This window comes from Onychostruthus taczanowskii, unplaced genomic scaffold (assembly GCF_017590055.1).
Source record: "Onychostruthus taczanowskii isolate IOZ18803 unplaced genomic scaffold, ASM1759005v1 scaffold56, whole genome shotgun sequence".
Taxonomy (NCBI): domain Eukaryota; kingdom Metazoa; phylum Chordata; class Aves; order Passeriformes; family Passeridae; genus Onychostruthus; species Onychostruthus taczanowskii.
In genome coordinates, this window is record NW_024503235.1 from 4,557,359 (window position 1) to 4,573,946 (window position 16,588).

The 16,588-nt window shown below is 63.5% G+C and overlaps 1 protein-coding gene across 1 annotated transcript in view; it reads left to right on the top strand.

The window, feature by feature from the left end:
• FOXO6 (forkhead box O6) overlaps positions 1 to 13,338 on the top strand; it is a 36,474-nt gene extending 23,136 nt beyond the window's left edge. The window contains exon 3 of the mRNA XM_041417542.1: positions 8,957 to 13,338. Coding sequence (XP_041273476.1) covers positions 8,957 to 10,369 — 1,413 coding nt within the window. The 3' untranslated portion in view covers positions 10,370 to 13,338. The remainder of the gene's footprint in view (positions 1 to 8,956) is intronic.
• The last annotated feature ends 3,250 nt before the right edge of the window (positions 13,339 to 16,588 follow it).

The following is a 16,588-nucleotide window of genomic DNA, read 5'->3' on the forward strand; positions in this document are numbered from 1 at the left end:
GCTGCTGCTTCGCCCTTCCTCCCGCAGGCGGTGAGGAGGAGGAGGAGGAGGACGAGGAGGAGGAGGAGGAGGAGGAGGAGGAGGAGGAGGAGTGGGCGGTTTTCCTCCCGGGAACAGCCAGCTCCTCTGCCTGCTGGGGCTGCAACCTCCCGGGGGCTCAGCATCCTGCTTGGGGCACCTCCTGCATCCCTGCTGGGTGTCCCCGGGCTCTCAGCAGGATTTGATGTGCCTTGCCTCGGGCTGGGAGCAGCTCTGGGCTCTCTGAGTACAGACAGGAGTGCCTGGGGGCACTGGGACACCCGCTGTCCCCAGCCAGCCCCAGCAGCCAGCAGGGACATCAAGCGGTACCCGAGGAAAAGGGAGTGCGGCTGCTTTAATGATTTGGCTGCGGTGAGAACTTGGTGTGGAGGAAATTGAACCCAGGGGAAAAAATCCTGTAATTTCATGCAAAAATTACACGGCAGCTCCGGGTGATTTACTGCAGCTGTTTTGGTGGCCAGCTCTGGGGTGTCGTTAGAGCGTTCTGGGGTAAGAGGCTGCTGGTGGAGAGGGACCCCACGGTCTGACCTGGCCTCACCTGCTGGAGGGGGCGCTGGGCGGGCAGGGAGTGCTCAGGGTGGGTTTTGTCCCCAAAGGCAGGGGGCTGATGTCCCTGAGCTGGATTAGCACCCTGCAGAGCTGTGGTGGCACCTCAGGCGAGCTGGGCTGCTGGAGCCCACCCTGGGCTCCCCCTGCTCAGCCCCCCTGCCCACAGCATCCCTGTGGGGCTGGCTGAGAGCTGGGCACTGGGAGCTGGCAAGGTCCCCAGGGCAGTGCTGTGCCCTGTGGCACTGTAGGTCCCCTGGCCAGCTGCCCAGGGCAGGTGGCTCAGCTGCTTCCAGCTCTGAGGGTGAGCAGGGAGTGCCCATGCCGGGGCCACAGAGCTGAGATGGGCAGCACACCGGCTCCTAGAACATCCCTCTGGCACGTTCCAGCAGGGATACAGGACAGGCAGGAGGTGGGCAGGGGTCCTGGCTGTCCCCTGCCAGCCCTGCAGTGGCAGCTGCAGCCTGGGAGGTGTGCAGTGACCCCCCAGGCAGGGAGGGTGGGGGGCCAGCCCAGCACTGTGCCATTGCCTGTGTCCCTGGCAGGCACCTGGTGCCAGGGCAGCTGCAGCTGGGTGCTGTGTGCCCAGCAGGAGCTCCTGCAGGAAGTGGGAAAGGCTGGACTCTCCCCACACATCCCCCAGTCCCACAGGGGGGTCCCCAGCTCCCCAGCCCTGCCCGTGTCCCCAGAGGGGAGCGTGTGCCTGCTCATTATCCTCAGCCCTGCTCTGATCTAATGAGCCCTCTGGGGAGCCTGTGGGACACCAGGGGTGCTGGGGATTGGCAGAGGTGTGGTTCTGCACACAGGCTGCACAGGGATCACTGCCTTCCTCTCATCACCCCCGGGCTCCTCTTCTGCCCCTCAGGTCCCCCCTTGGAGGGTGGGCAGCACAGACCCTCGGGGTGGTGGGGCAGGACAGGGCTGGGGCAGACACTGTGGGGTGATGAGACCTCTCCCAGCTGTGCTGGACCTGCTCTTGTGGCCCCTCCTGTCCTGAACCAGTTGGAAATTGCTGTGCTGGAGGAGAGGGTGTCACTCTGAGCCCCAGCACTACCAGGGTGGCTTTGGGGCTGCTCTGGCCCCAGCAGGAGAAGCCCAGGGCAGAGGGAGTGTTTGTGGCAGCTGGATTGACTGGGCAAGTGTTCCCCCAGCACTGAAATCACTCCGTACCAGTCCTAATTCTGTCTCCATCCATCCATCCATCCATCCATCCATCCATCCATCCATCCATCCATCCATCCATCCATCCATCTCCCCCCAGTCTGAGGTGCCCAAGTGTTTGGACAGTGCTCTCAGGGATGCACAGGTTGGGGTTGTTGGGGTGTCTGTGCCCCAACAAGATCAACAGACCCCCATAGGGCCAGGAGCTGCACTGGACTGTTGATCTTGGTGGGTCCATCCCAGCTTGGGGGATTCTGTGGTTCTCTGGCCCATCCCCTGAGCCACCTCTCGGGGACCTGGTGGCCGAGATGGTGTGACCCACTGACCACAGAGGTGCTGTGTCTGTCCCCCCTGGGCTGCAGGAAAAGCCATTCCTGGGCTCTGCAGGGGCTCCCTGGGCTCTCCCCAGGGCAGGGAGGACGCTCTTGGTTCTGAAGGGGACACGGAGTGAAGGCAGCTGGCTAAAATAAAGCAGCTGCCATGGCAACAGCAACAGTCCCAGGGCTGGGAGAGGCAGGCTGGGCCAGGTGTGTCACCTCTGCCACACACACTGGCACTCTGGTTCCAGCCTGGGCGCGAGGAGTGTCCCCATAGGGCCAGAGTGCCCTCCGGGCTGGGGGGTGCAGGGGGTCTCACCCCTGGGGTGTCCCCCTGGCACTCTGTGCCAGGCCAGGGGCAGGGAGGCTGCAGCGTGGGTCCCCTGGCAGCCTCCCCCTGCCCTGCCCCTCATCCCTGGGCTGTGCAGCAGGTGCTGGGCACAGGGGGCTGCTGGGGGGCGTGGGGAGCAGGGGGTGGTTCATGGCTGCCAGTTGTGTCTCTGGTGGGTTTGGGGGCTGCCTGTGGTCAGCAGGGGAAGGGGGGCACTGGGGCAGCCGTGGAACAACTTCAGCCGCCAGGTGCACAGAGGGGTGAGGGCAGCTCCGTGCCAGGGGGTGCAGGGGGGCTGCACTGGGGCTGCAGTGGAGTTGGACCCACTGAGCACCACCAGGATGCGTGGTGGAGATGGGCCAGGCAGGGAATGGGCACCACGGCAGGGACCCATCCAGCTCCACAGCCCCTCACTGGTTCTGAAAGCAGCCCGGAGCCCGGGCAGCCACAGCCGGGCACTGGGTTTGGGGGTCGGGCTGGGGCCGGCCCGTCCTGGCAGAGGGTCGGGGTGCTGCTTTCCTCCCTGGAGCCTCTCTTCCAGGGCAGGCTGCTGTGGGACACGCACCCCCAGCCGCGGAGCGGCAGAAGGACAGGGCAGGGGGTGGCACAGCCTGGCCCCGCGATGCGGGACCCCAGCCCCGCTCCCACATCCCCGGCTGCGGAGCTTGTCTGGAGCCACAAGCACCGTGGGGGTGCGTGTGCCCCTCGGGGCAAGGCTGGACCCGTGCCCGGGCCCTGGCGGGGTGGCACACAGAGGGGCCAGCGTGGGGTGTTCAGGGGGGGTTCGGGCTGCAGCACGCCATGCCCAGCTGTCCTGGGCTGTGCGCACACCTCGGGGTGATTAGCGGTCCCTAATGAGCTGCCGGCGGCGCTGGGGAGGCGGGGATGCTCCGGCCGTGCCGCCCTGGGCTCCTCGCGTGTCAGCCACCTGCCCCTCGCAGCTCTAATGGGCATTTGGTTCAATTAGCAGCACGTCAGCCCCGCTCTGCTCAGCCGGAGCGCTGACCCGAACGCGCTGCCTCCGCTCGCCGCCGCCGGCGAGACCCCCGCGGCGGGGGGCGGCTGCCTCCCCCTGCCCCTGCCTCTCCCCCTACCCCAGCCCTGCCTCCCCCTGCCTCTGCCGTGCCCTTCCCGCAGACACTTGGAGGGGCTTGTGGGGCATTGAGGGGGGCTGGAGGAGCTTATGGGGCATTGAGGGGGGCTGGAGGGGCTTGTGGGGCACTGCAGGGGGCTGGGCAGCTTATGGGGCATTGAGGGGTTTGGAGGCCTTACAGGGCATTGAGGGTTCTGGGGGGCTTATGGGGCATTGAGGGGCCCAGGGAGCTTGTGGGGCACCGGGCAGCTCTGGCTGTGGGCTGGCACAGGGCACCAGGGAGCTGGTGAGGCAGTGCAGGGGGGTTGCTGTGTGGTGCTGTGGGCACAGAGTGGGTGGCACAGAGGGCTGCTGTGGGGGTTGTGTGTGGGGCAGTGCCCAGGGCCGGCTGTGGGGTGGCTGTGTGCCTGCAGGGCACCGTGGAGGGCAGCATGGGGGCTCTGTGGGGCAGTAACACCCTGGCAAGCTGTGGGGCTGCACAGGAGCTGCTCCTGCCCAGCAAGGCACCGTGTGCCTGGGGCCGTGGGGAGCTCCCAGGGCTGCTCACAGCAGAGAGGCCAGTGGGATTCTGTGGGGCTGGATCCTGCTGTGGGGCTGGAGGAGCCCTGGCACACGTTGGGCTGGATTTACAGCCACCCCTGCCACCCCTGCCTGGCTCCATGGGCTTCCCTTGGCTGGGTTCACCCACCCAGGGAGAGCTGCTGTGGGCCAGGATGGTGTGGATGGGAATGATGTGGGGCTGATGTGGTCAGGATGGTGTGGGGCTGGTGTGGCACAGGACGGTGTGGGGCTGGTGTGGGGCTCATGTGGGTCAGAATGCTGTGGATTGGACTCATGTGGGTCGGGATGGTGTAGATTGGGCTGATGTGGGGTGCGCTGATGTGGGGTGCACTGATGCCCTGCAGGCACAAGGTGGTGGGGTCTCCTGCAGCTGCCTGCCTGTGGCACAGCACAGGGGTCCCCTCCTGTCCTCACGGGCCATCCGTCCCTGTCAGGAGCATCCGGGGTGCCTGCCATGCCCAGCGTGGGCAGCACTGCCACGTGTGCCACCTGCTCCCCAGACAGGCCTGGGCCCTGCTCAGTGGCCGTGCCAAGGCTGGGGGCTGAGCCAATTTTTTGGTGTATGTGATGTTTTTGGCGGTGTCACCGTGGAGTATCCGATGCCACCACCTTTCCTGTCCATCATCCCCAGGGATGAAGCCCCGTTGAGGCTGTTGGCAGCCTCTGCCCTCTGGAATATTTCCTCCAGCAGTGGCAATTTTGTTGTGCAAGAAGTGAGTAAGGATCAATTAACCCCTGGAGCCGTCCTTGTGCTGCTGGCATCCTTGTTAGCATCCTTGTCCCTGTCCCTGTCCCTGCTCCTCCTGCCAACGGTGCTGGTAACAACCAACGGGCTCCTTGGCTGGATGGCCCAGCAGCCTGGACAGACAGACAGACGGACAGACAGACAGCCCCCGACCTCTAAGAGCAGGGCTGGCAGGTGGTGGGGGTGTGTGGGGAGCACCTGGGGTTGAGGTTTACTTGGAAAACTCGTGGTGCTGGGCAGAGAGGGGTGACAGCTCAGGGGCAGCGCTGGGGACAGCAGAGGGGTGCAGGGGATGTCCCAGGGATGGCCACAGAGCGCCTGGTTTGCTGTCCTCCCTCTGGCCAGGGCTTGCTCTTGCACTCGTTCCCCCCCGCACCCTGCTCTCCTCAGGGCACGCAGAGGGGATTCAGCCCCACTCCCCGCACCCCGACCCTCGTGGGCACCCCGAGGCGGGGGCGGCACCCTGGCACCCTGGCTGGGCTGGGGCTGGGCAGCGCTGCCCGGACTGGGCTCGGTGCCCCTGTGGGTGGCTCATTTTGGGGTCCGAGGTTCAGCTCGGGGGTCGATGCTCATTTCGGGAGTCCGGCCTCGGGGAATGGCTCCCGGCTCTCCGCAGCATCGTTATCATCCTCACCATCGCTGCCAGCTGCCCATTGACAGTCAAGGCACTCTCCCAAACAATGGGTCCGGCTAATCCTTTTACAATGGGACTAATTGCTAATCAGACCGATTTCACACTGCCTGTTCCCCTGACAATGAGGCTCGCCGGAGGAGGGCTCCTGGGGGGGTGAGGGGCTCTGTGGGTGCCCACAGCCCCCCCTCCGGCCCCGCAGCAGGACCAGCCCCCGGCAGACGGGCACCGGCATGGCACTGGGGTCTTCCAGCTTGGCAAAGCCTCCGGCAGCTGGCGGCTGGCACGGGCTCAGCCTCGTCCTGCCCTGGTGCCAGCCAGGGCTGGGCAGGGGGTCCGGTGCACCTGCAGCCCTGGTACCACCTCCAGCCCCGCCTTGTGCTCCCCAGAGCATTCCCGGCCCCCCGGCAGAGCTGCGGGGGCGTGCTGGGGTCCGCGGGACGGGTGTCACCCCTGTCACAGGCTGGCTGTCACTCCTGTCAGGGGCTGGATGTCACCCCCGGCACGGGCAGTGTGTCACCCCTGGCATGGGCTGGCTGTGAGCCCGGACCGATGCCCTTGCCCGGTGCTGTTTGGGGTGTGGGAGCGATGCCCTTGCCCGGTGCTGTTTGGGGTTTGGGCACCGGGGGCTGTGGGGCCGGGTTAGCACTGAGGGGCTGTGCCATGGGGACAGGGGGACAGAGGGGACGGTCGGGGGGCACAGCAGGGCACAGGGCACGGCCAGCTCTGCAGTGGTGCTGTAAGAAGCGGTGCAGGGCAGGGAGTGGTGCCAAAGGCGCCGTGGGGGCCCTGGGGCTGGCACCATCCCCTCCTGACCCCAGGGCACCCTCTGCCAAGGCAGCTGCTGTCCCCTGGGTACCAGGGGGACACTGCCAGGGGCAGTGGATGCCCGGGGGCTGCCGGTGGCCGCGGGTCCAGCCTGGCTGCTGTTAATCAGCCCCCGGCCCTGCTCCGTGCGCCCCGAGCCGCGGGCAGCCGAGCGTGTCGGGGTGCTAATGAGGAGACAGCCGGGTGTGCTGCACCTTGCACTTAATTGCTGCTGTCTTGTGGCTCTTAATGAAGCTCGGCTGCAGGAGAAGCGGCAGCCTCTCCTTGTCTCCTCTGCCTCGGGCAGTCTGACCCTGCCAGCCCCGTCTCCTGCCTCGGGGGGTGCGGGGTGCCCTGTGCTCGCTCTGGGGTGGGAGGGGGCCGTAGCAGAGGATGCTGAATGTCACCCCCATCCAGCTGTGACATGCCCAAAGCCCATCCCCTGTCTCCGTGCTGTGCATGGCAGCTCCAGCCCTGCTGCACAGGCTGCAGCATCTCCTGCCTCCTGTGCTGGGCAGGCCTGGCAGTGCTGGCAGCGAGGGACTGTGGCCGTGGCAGGGTCCCCACTCCTGCCAGGGGCCAGCAGTGACTGGGCATCACTCCTGCAAGCCCAGCTTTGGCATCTCCAGCTCCCCACTGTCTGTGGGTGCAGGGCAGTGCTGTGGGGCTGAGCTGGCTGGTGGCCCTGGCCCTGCCAGGCAGAGACAACCACATGCTGTGCTTGTCCCTGCTGCTTGAACGGTGGCTGGGTCCTGGATGGGAGTTTGGATCATCCTGTGGCTTAAGGAGAGGTGCTGGAAAGGTCAGGGGGACTCTCCCTGCCAGGAAGGCTGGCCAGGGCTTGATGTGCTCTGCTTGAAGGTAGTGAGCACTGGTTGGGCAGCTGTGTCCCAGCCATCCCTGGGGCCCCTCCCCAGCCGTGCAGGAAGGGGTTAATGGCTGGCCCATACCTGCAGTTGCATTTTAAAGATGTGAAATTAAAGCCCGTAATTTATTCTCCCCACACACGAAGGAGCAATTAGTTCTAAACACGGCTTAATCAGTCAGTGCGAGATTGATTTCTGTAGACTTGGATTTGGTGGCTGCTGGCGAGGAGCCAGCCTGGGAGCAATCTCCAAATAAATGAAGTGCAGAGAAGTAAGCCATTACATAATATGATAGATGAGGCTGGAGCTCACTTGCCTCTTCATTAGTATTCCACTGTACACCACAACAGCACCAAACTTTCTCCCCTCTGCCGTGGGTTCCTCCCTCTCCTCGTCCTTCTGCCCCTCCTGCAGCTGGGAATGGGCTGGGGCAGTGCCTCCCCTCTCCAGCAGCCACTGGCCAGCCCCGAGCCTTTGGAAAGAGCTGGGGAAGGGTCTCTGTGCTGCAGACTCTTCTGTGGGTTCTGCATCTTGCCTTTTTCCTCTGGGGAAAATGAGGCACAGGGAGCTGGGGTGGCATCCCTTGATGCATGTCAGCAGGGAAAGGCAGGTGACAGAGAATCCCAGAATGGTTTGGGTTGGGAGGGACCTCAAAACTCATCCCATCCACCCCTGCCATGGCAGGGACACCTCCCACTGTCCCAGGTGCTCCCAGCCCCAATGTCCAGCCTGGCCTTGGGCACTGCCAGGGATCCAGGGGCAGCCACAGCTGCTCTGGCAATTCCAGCCCAGCCCCTCCCCAGCCTGCCAGGGAACAATTCCCAATTGCCAAGATCCCATCCAGCCCTGCCCTCTGGCAGTGGGAGCCATTCCCTGTGTCCTGTCCCTCCATCCTTGTCCCCAGTCCCTCTGCAGCTCTCCTGGAGCCCCTTCAGGCCCTGCAAGGGCTCTGAGCTCTCCCTGGAGCCTTCTCCTCTCCAGGGGAGCACCCCCACCTCTCCCAGCCTGGCTCCAGAGGGGCTCCAGCCCTGCAGCAGCTCCGTGGACTCCTCTGGACCAGCTTTAACAGGTCCATGTCCTTGCTGTGCTGGGGATCACAGGGCTGGAGACAGCTCTGCAGATGGGATCTCACAAGAGCGAAGGGGAGGAATCGCCCCCTTGCCCTGCTGGCCTGACAGGCATTTGGGGACAAGGTCTCACATGGTGCAAACAGGTTGTTTTGGGCTGTGGTGGTGCTGACGTGCCCTGCACAGGACATGTGTTGGTGCTGAGGGGAGCACATCCCTGCCAGGCAGGGGCAGGGAAGGGGGCTTGGAATCCCCTCCAAAGGAATCCCCTCTGCTTGTGGAGCTGGTGGGGAGCGAGCTGGGATCTCCACAGAGGTGCTGGCTGTGCTGGGAGCAGCCTGTGGGATGTGCTGGCTGCGTGGTGGGCTTGGGCTGGGAGGGATGGATGGAGAAGCACTGGGCCTGTGCGTGGTCCTGACCCCATCACTGCATGTTTGCCTCTTCACCTCGTCCCTCCGCAGGCTGCTGCCAGGGAAGGAAGGTTCCCTGGGAGCTGACCTGGCTGCTGCGGGTCCCTGGGATGTGCTAAAGAGACCCCCTGTCCCTGCCAGGACAGGAATTGTGCCACAGACAGAGCTGGAGGCGCAGCAAAGGGCTGTGACCCACGGGATGTGGGAGGGACCTGCCAGCCGAGCTCTCCCAGCCCCAAACCCTCGGTTCTGGGGGATGGAGCCCAGGTGCCCCACGGTGCCCCACGGTGCCCCACGTACCCCCCAGCCCCGTGGGCCTCCCTTTCCTTCAGGGGTGCTGTCCCTGCTGCTGACCCCGCCCCTGTCCTTGCTGTCCCTGCAGAACTCCATCCGGCACAACCTGTCCCTGCACACCCGCTTCATCCGCGTGCAGAACGAGGGCACCGGCAAGAGCTCCTGGTGGATGCTGAACCCCGAGGGCGGCAAGACGGGCAAGACGCCGCGGCGGCGCGCGGTCTCCATGGACAACAACAGCAAGTTCCTGCGCATCAAGGGCAAGGCCAGCAAGAAGAAGCAGCTGCAGGTGACGCAGGAGCGCGGGGAGGACAGCCCGTCCTCCCAGCAAGCCAAGTGGTCGGAGAGCCCCGCGTCCCACGCCAGCGATGAGTACGACGCCTGGGCGGACTTCCGGACGCGGGCCAACTCCACGGCCAGCACGCTGAGCGGGCGCCTCTCGCCCATCATGGCCAACCACGAGCCGGACGAGCTGGAGGAGGACGATGGTACCCCCTCGTCCCCGCTGATGTACCCCAGCCCTTCCAGCACCATGTCTCCTTCCCTCAGCGCCCGCTGCTCCGTGGAGCTGCCCCGGCTGACTGACCTGACCGGCACCATCAGCCTGAACGAGAGCCTGGGGGAGAGCATGCTGGAGGACCTGCAGGATGGCTACAGCATGAGCCCCTCCCAGCAGCTCCCCCCGGCCGCCCTGCGGCAGAGGAGCTCTAATTTCACCTTCAACTCCAAGTGCTCCAGCATGGGGGCCGCCTCCAACACCTACTGTGGGACCATCTACAGCCAGCCGGCCATGAGCCTCATGCGCCGCCTGCCCATGCAGACCATCCAGGAGAACAAGCAGGCCACCTTCTCGCCCGTCAGCTCCTACAGGAACGCCTCGCTGCAGGACCTGCTCTCCTCCATCTCGTACGCGCACAAGGAGAGCATGGTCCCGGGGGACCTGCCCCTGCCGCAGGCCAGCCCCATGGTGCCGGCCCGTGGCCACAGACACAACCCGCTGCTGTGCGGGGGCGGGGAGCAGGGCTTGTCCTCCTACCCGCCCCACCCGGGCTCTCTCATGAAGAGCAACGCGTTGTACCACCCGTCACCAGCCGGTCACCACCCTGCGGTCAACACCAGTGCCTTAGCCAATCCTGTCAGCCTTATGAGCCTGCCCAGTGACTCGTGCAGCATGACGGCCGTGCCGCACCACGGGCACCTGCATTCCTACGCTAATAACCAAGGGGCACACATGAGCTTGCTGGATTCGCTGCAGGGCCCCTACCCGGGGGCCGTCCACCCCCCCATGTTGGGCCAAGACAGGTTCCCAGCAGACCTGGACCTGGACATGTTCAACGGGAGCCTGGAGTGCGACGTGGAGTCGATCATCCTCAATGACTTTATGGACAGCGACGAGATGGACTTCAACTTCGACTCGGCGCTCCCGCCGCAGAACGGGCTCAACGTGCCCGCGCTGCCCGGGGCGCCGCAGCCCACGAACCAGAGCTGGGTGCCCGGGTGACGCCTGCCCCCGCGCGGGCTCGCCAGCGGGAAGCCACGAGGGGAACATTGAGACTAACTTTTTTTTTTCCTTTCTCTTCTGCCTTTGTTTGTTAAGATAGGCGAGAGCCATCAGTCTGAGCTTAAGGTCGAACACGAAACACAAACCGGAGGGTCAAATATTGAGATGGGGGAGGACCCCCAGCCCCACGTGTGCCCGGTCTGCAGGTCCTGCCAGCATCCTCTGGAGGACACAGGGCAGGTGGTTGGGAGAGGCAGCCGGAGCCAGGCAGATCCAGGGGGTTAGCAGGAAGGGAAAGCCTTTCCAGACGGTCCCAGTGCCCCAGGGTAATGGTGCCAGTTTGATTTGCTCTTGGGCTGGGGGACAGAGGGGTGATGGCTGGTGGTGTGGGACCCCCCCCCAGCACAGGCATCCCCCCCAGGAAAGAACTCTTCTCTGAGCCACCTTAGGATATGAGTCCACTGGCCAGAAGTGTCAGGAGTGGGGACCCTGCCCCAGGGCAAGGGGGGGCTCATGGCCCCTCAGTCCTGGTGGAGATCGTAGCTCTGCTGAGCCCACGCCCCCAGGCCACCTCTGCTGTGGTGTCCTCGTGGCTCCAGGCAGGTTCCCTTACGGAGAGTGAGGAGGAGGTGGTGATGGTGTGCAGCCAGCAGCCTGGGAGCAGCATCTCGGCAGCCCCCAGGGCCTGAGGATGCAGGGGAAGGCTGCAGCCCCTGCCCAGAGCAGGCTGGGCACACTCCAGGGGGGTCCTGCTGGCAGTGAGGGTCCCCTGAGCTGGAGGCTCAGGGGCAGCTCGCAGGGGCGGGGAGGGGGGCGTATTTATTTGATTTCATGCACTCTTTTGCCATTGAGTTTTTGCATTGGAAGGAAGAAAGGGTCGAGCTTAGGGAGAGGAGAGAGAGGCCATGGGCAATGCTGATGGCTGTGTCCCATCACACGGCACATCTTGGCTTGGCCGTGGGGGGTGTTGGATGTTGAGGTGAAAGCTGGGGGCTGTGATGTGGGCCATCCTCCAGGAGGGGCTGTGTGTGTGTGAGGAGGGGAGGGGTGTGGTGGCCAGGCCTCTGGATGCAGCGTGGGGTCCATCCTGCTCCATGCCTGGGTGACCCACATTGCTCAGGGAGGTGCCACAGGGGCCCCAGCCAGGGCTGTGGGGCTCCTGGGGGGTCAGTGCCACCATGCCTGTCCCAGTGTCTCACTGCCCACCCCTGGAGTGCCAGGAGAGCTGATCCAGGAGCTGTCAGCAAGAGGGATGCACCCACCTGCCAGGGGCAGGGGCTCCATGGGGTTGGGGACCACAATTCACATGTGGTCCTGTGTGTCAGGACCCCAAACCGACCCCACTGCTCTGTGGGGCAGGAGAGGGCCAGGGATGTCCCAGCCACTCCACACAGCTGCCAGGAGCAGCAGGGTTTGGAGGGGTTTGGGCTGGTGGCCAGCAGGAACAACTGGTCTGGAGATGATGGAAGGGCTGGCAGGAGGTGCTGGGGGCTGCTGCTCTGTTCTGTGGGGTCTCTGCTCTGCCATTCTTCCTCCTGGGCACCACAGGCTCTCTGTGACCCCCAGCCCTGGCTTGCAGGGGGGTCAGTGCACTGAACCAGCACATATTCCCAGCCCAGCTCTTCCATTCCTGACCCAGCACTGGCTCCTCTGCCATGGAGCAGGAGCTGGGTCCCAGCCAGCCATGGGGACAGCGTGGCTGCCCCGAGTCAGGCCAAGGGGACCCACAGGTGGCACCTCCTGCTCCTCTCCTGACCCACATGGCTGTGACAAAGAGCCCCATGTGCTCACCTTCACCTGGGGCACACGGCAGGCACGGTCTCTAAAGACATTCTTACAAGTTAATTAATTATGTTTACATTATTTGATCATGTACAGAATTTAATATATTCTATTATATATAATCTTTCTTGAATGCTTTTTTAAAAAGGATTATTCTTTGGTCAGGATCATTACCGCATTCCTTTTATACACCACCTCTCGTTTCAGGCATCTTTCAAATCCTTGGAAACTGATTGCAAATGGCTATTTAATCCCCGACCCCCCAGTCCAGCACGTGGGTGTGAGGGACCCAGAGGCAGGAGGAGAGGGCAGCTCTGGCTGCCCTGGAGCAAACGGGGACCTCTGCCCCCCAGGAATGGGAGAAAGGGAAGGGTTCCTGGCTCCTCCAGGCACCTGACCTCCAGGCACAGACCCAGCAGCACGCCAGCATGCCGGGCAGTTGGAGATGGGATTCTCCCACGCTGGGGTCCCTGAGCCCCCTTCGGTGTCACAGACACTGGCAGGCCATCAGCGTGGCAGGGGAGCCACCTCACAGCAGGAGAGAAGTGTCCCTGTGTCCCAGCAGCAGCAGGGAGGTGTCCCCAGCAGCAGGAGGGAAGTGTCCCCGTGTGCCGTGCCCGCCCTGCCGCCCCGTGCCCCTGCCCCGCTGCGTGGGCACGGCCCCTGGCCAAGCTGTCGTCGTGGTTCGTGACCGTGGGGTTGTCGTGTGTGCGGTGCAGTCGTGTTGGTAACGTCGTGTGTTCAGTCGTCCTGCGGGGCGAGGGGCGGCGGGGTGGGCACGGACACCCCCAGGCAGGCTGGGAGCCCGGGGGACGGGCTGGCTGCAGGGGTGGGTGGCACAGCTGGCCCTGCCAGGGGACCAAAGGACCAGGGCAGGTGGGGCCGTGGTGTCCAGGTGGGTGGTGTGAGGGACTGGGGGTGTTGGGACAGTGCCTGTGGGGCTGGCATGTCAGGGGGTGGCTGGCATGGCTGTGCCCCCCTGTGACTGTGAGTGTGGGGAAGGGGACACCAGGGCTTTGTGTCACTGGCTGAGGCTCCGGGTTCCCTCTCTGAAATCACCAGGCCACCTCACGCCCCCCCCTCACTGAGCTTCATCCTCCCCTCTCCATCAGCCCAATCCCCCCAGCCCCAGTGCCCCTCTGGGGCCAGGAGCTCCCTCCCTGCTCCCGCCCTGCCCTGCCTGGAACCGGTCTACCTCATGACCCCCCTCACTGAGCTTCATCCTCCCCTCTCCATCAGCCCAATCCCCCCAGCCCCAGTGCCCCTCTGGGGCCAGGAGCTCCCTCCCTGCTCCTGCCCTGCCCTGCCTGGAGTCGGTGTGGGGGGACACCCAGGACCCCCCGGTTTGCTTCCCCCGGCGGTTTTGGGTCCGTTTCCCTCGTATTTATAACTGTACAGACGGGGGGGGAGGGTCTCATCTCTCACAGCATCTATCGTAGGCAATGGTAACTTTCTTGGTTGTGCTATTAGAGTTTGTGTATGTGGCAATGTAAAGAACTGTGTATAGTGCATTGTACAGCATATTTTCATGAATAAAATTGTTTTAAATATTACAAGGCGGGGCTGCTGCTGCCGTCAGTGCTTGTGTGTCTGGGCTGAGAGGGGAAATGGTGACCCCAGGGAAGCTGAGGAAGGGGGGATGGTGCCCCCAGGGAAGATAAGGAACATGGGAGAGTTACCAAGGGGGAGATGGGAGTTTGGTGAAACTGAGCTTGCACCCAGAGCATGGGCCTGGTTGGGCTGTGGAGGTCACAGAACCATAGAATCATCACAGAAAAGGAGACTCAGGGGTGCCCTCATCACTCTGCACAGCTCTTGAAAGGTGCCTGTGCTCAGATGGGCACCCAGCTGAGTTCTGCCCAGGGAGGTGGTGCAGTCACCATCCCTGGGCGTGTTTAACAAGGCCTGAATGTGGCCCTGGGTGCCAGGGTTTAGCTGAGGTGCTGGGGCTGGGCTGGACTTGATGGTCTTGAAGGTCTCTTCAAACCCAGTGACTCTCTGAATTCAGGGCAGAACATTCCAGAACTTTATCACTCTTTCTGTGAAAAACTTTTTCCTGATATCCAGCCTGTATTTCCCTTGGGGCAGCTCGAGGCTGTGTGCTCTGGTTCTGTCAGTTCTGGAGACAGAGCCCAGCCCCAGCTGAGCACAGGCACTTTTCAGGAGCTGTGCAGTGTGATGAGGGCACCCCTGAGTCTCCTTTGCTCCAGGTGAGCACCCCCAGCTCCCTCAGTGGTTCCTCACAGGGTTTGTGTTCCCAGCCCCTCTCCAGCCTGGTTGCCATTTCTGGATGTGCTCGAGCATCCCAATGTCCTTCCCAAACTGAGGGGCCAGAACAGGACACAGCACTCCAGGATGATCTCCTGCTTCTCCTGGTTCTCCTCCTTGCTCTGCAGCCCCCCCGTGCCGAGCATCCCCAGGCAGCTCCAAGCACAGCCCCATTTCTGCATCCACGTCTGTCCCCCGTGCAGGCGCTCAGCAGAGCCAAGTGCTGACAGCCTGTGCCCGCTCTGCACGCACTGACCTTCTCCCAGTGCCATCTCTGAATGCCACCACATCACCACAGCCCTCGTGCGAGCCCGGCTGGCAGCCTGCTGCGAGGGTGGGATCTGATTTGTGCCAACAGGTTGGGCAGGAGAGGTCAGAGGCTGGTCTGGTCTGAGCTGTGGTGGGAGTGCTGCCTGGCTCAGGGACACCACGCCACAGAGGGGCTGCAGTGAGGCTTGGAGCAATCTGGTTCAGTGGAAGGTGTCCCTGCCTGGTGTCTCTAGGGCCCTTCCAAACCAAACCATTCTGTGATGCTCTGATTTGCACCCCAGCAGTAGCTCAGCCATGGTCCGTGGATACCCAGGATACAACCAGCCTGTCATGCAGATCTGGGGATCCTGGCTGCGGGGGAAGACCTGCTGTCCTGCCCTTTGGAAATGCCCTCCAGGCACGAGCCCACAGCCACCCTGCAAACAGCCAAGCCAGCAGGCAGGCACAGCCCCAGCAGGGCTGGTTTTGTGTGGCTGCAAGGATGGCCTGCTCTGCACATGTCCCCCCCGAGTCCTCTTGCTCCGGGCTTTGGCAGGAAATGGGGGAGCAGCTGCAAGGTCCTGAGGCAGGAACAGCTGCACACAAGGTGCTGGCAGTGCCCCATGGCCACAGAGGTGCTGGTGGCTGCCACTCTGCCAGCTCTGCTGGTGTCCCACTCTGCCAAGATGTGCTGGGAGGCGCTTGGGGCATGGACACCAGCTGGAGGTGGCAGAGCTGGGCAGGGACCTGGGCTCCAGGTGAGCTCAGGTCCTCGAGAGGAAACTCTGGGGGTGCAGAAAGAGGCTGAGACACCAGGGGCTGATCCAGTTTTGTCTGGGCTACACAGAACTGCCCTGACTGCCCAGTGAGCCCTTCAAGAGGTTTCACAAAGGCCATGAGGGACTTCCCTCCCCATGCCAGCTGCCCAGGGGAGCTGGGGGAAGCCAGCAGGGCTCAGCTGGCTCAACCCCTACCTGCGAGACTGATTAATGGCACTGGAAGGGGATGCCCAGCAGCTGTGCTCCCAAGGGTATTCCAAACATCCCATTGAGGAGGGCTCCCCAAAGAGCAGGAGGAACCTGCTGTGGGCCCCAGAGCACCCGCACAGAGCTGAGGGCTGTGGGGCAGCAGGAGAGGGACTGCACCAGGTAGGGGCAGAAGGAGTTTGGAGAGTTCCTGGTGACCTCCTCAAGAGAAATTCCCTGGCATGGGGAGCTCTGGGGTGTGAGGATCTGGGGAATGGGGCAGCCCTGACAAGGAGCCCCTGGTTCCCAGTGACCCTGGAGCATTGGCACTGCCCACAACCAGCCTGTGCTGGGCTGCAGTGGGCTGCAGTGGGCTGCAGTGGGCTGCACTGGGTGCCCAGGGGAAGGGCAGGGGAGGCCAAGCACCCACCCTGCTCACACCCCCTGCAAGGCCCTGTTACCCCATCCCATTCCCTCACACAGAGCTGGCCCAGCACAGCAGCATGGGAAAGGAGGATTTGGGGGCTGAGGGAGGCTGGGGACACTCAAGCACAGCCCCAGGAGGGTTCTGCCTGTTGGTGGGAGTGGGGCAGTGCCTGCTGAGATGCTCTGGGCTGAGCAGGAGGGACAGGCTCAACCCACAGCAATGCTGAGCCCCCCAGGCACTGCCTGTGTCCTGTCCCACCCAGGAGGAGGACAGGGAGCTCGGCATCTCCAACAGGAGCCAGGGAATGGGGAGGGGAGGAGATCCAGCATCTCCCCTGCTGTCCCTGCTCTCCTGCCCCGTGCCAGCTCCACTCTGCCTCCACAGCAGGAACATCCCTGAGGGACAAGGGACACATCTGGAGCCACATGCAGCATTTGCAGTCTCTGAAAAATCCCTTCACCCAGGATTTTTCTCCAAGGAAGCTGAGAGGCCTCAAAAAAAAAAAAAAAAAAAAAAAAAAAAAATTTT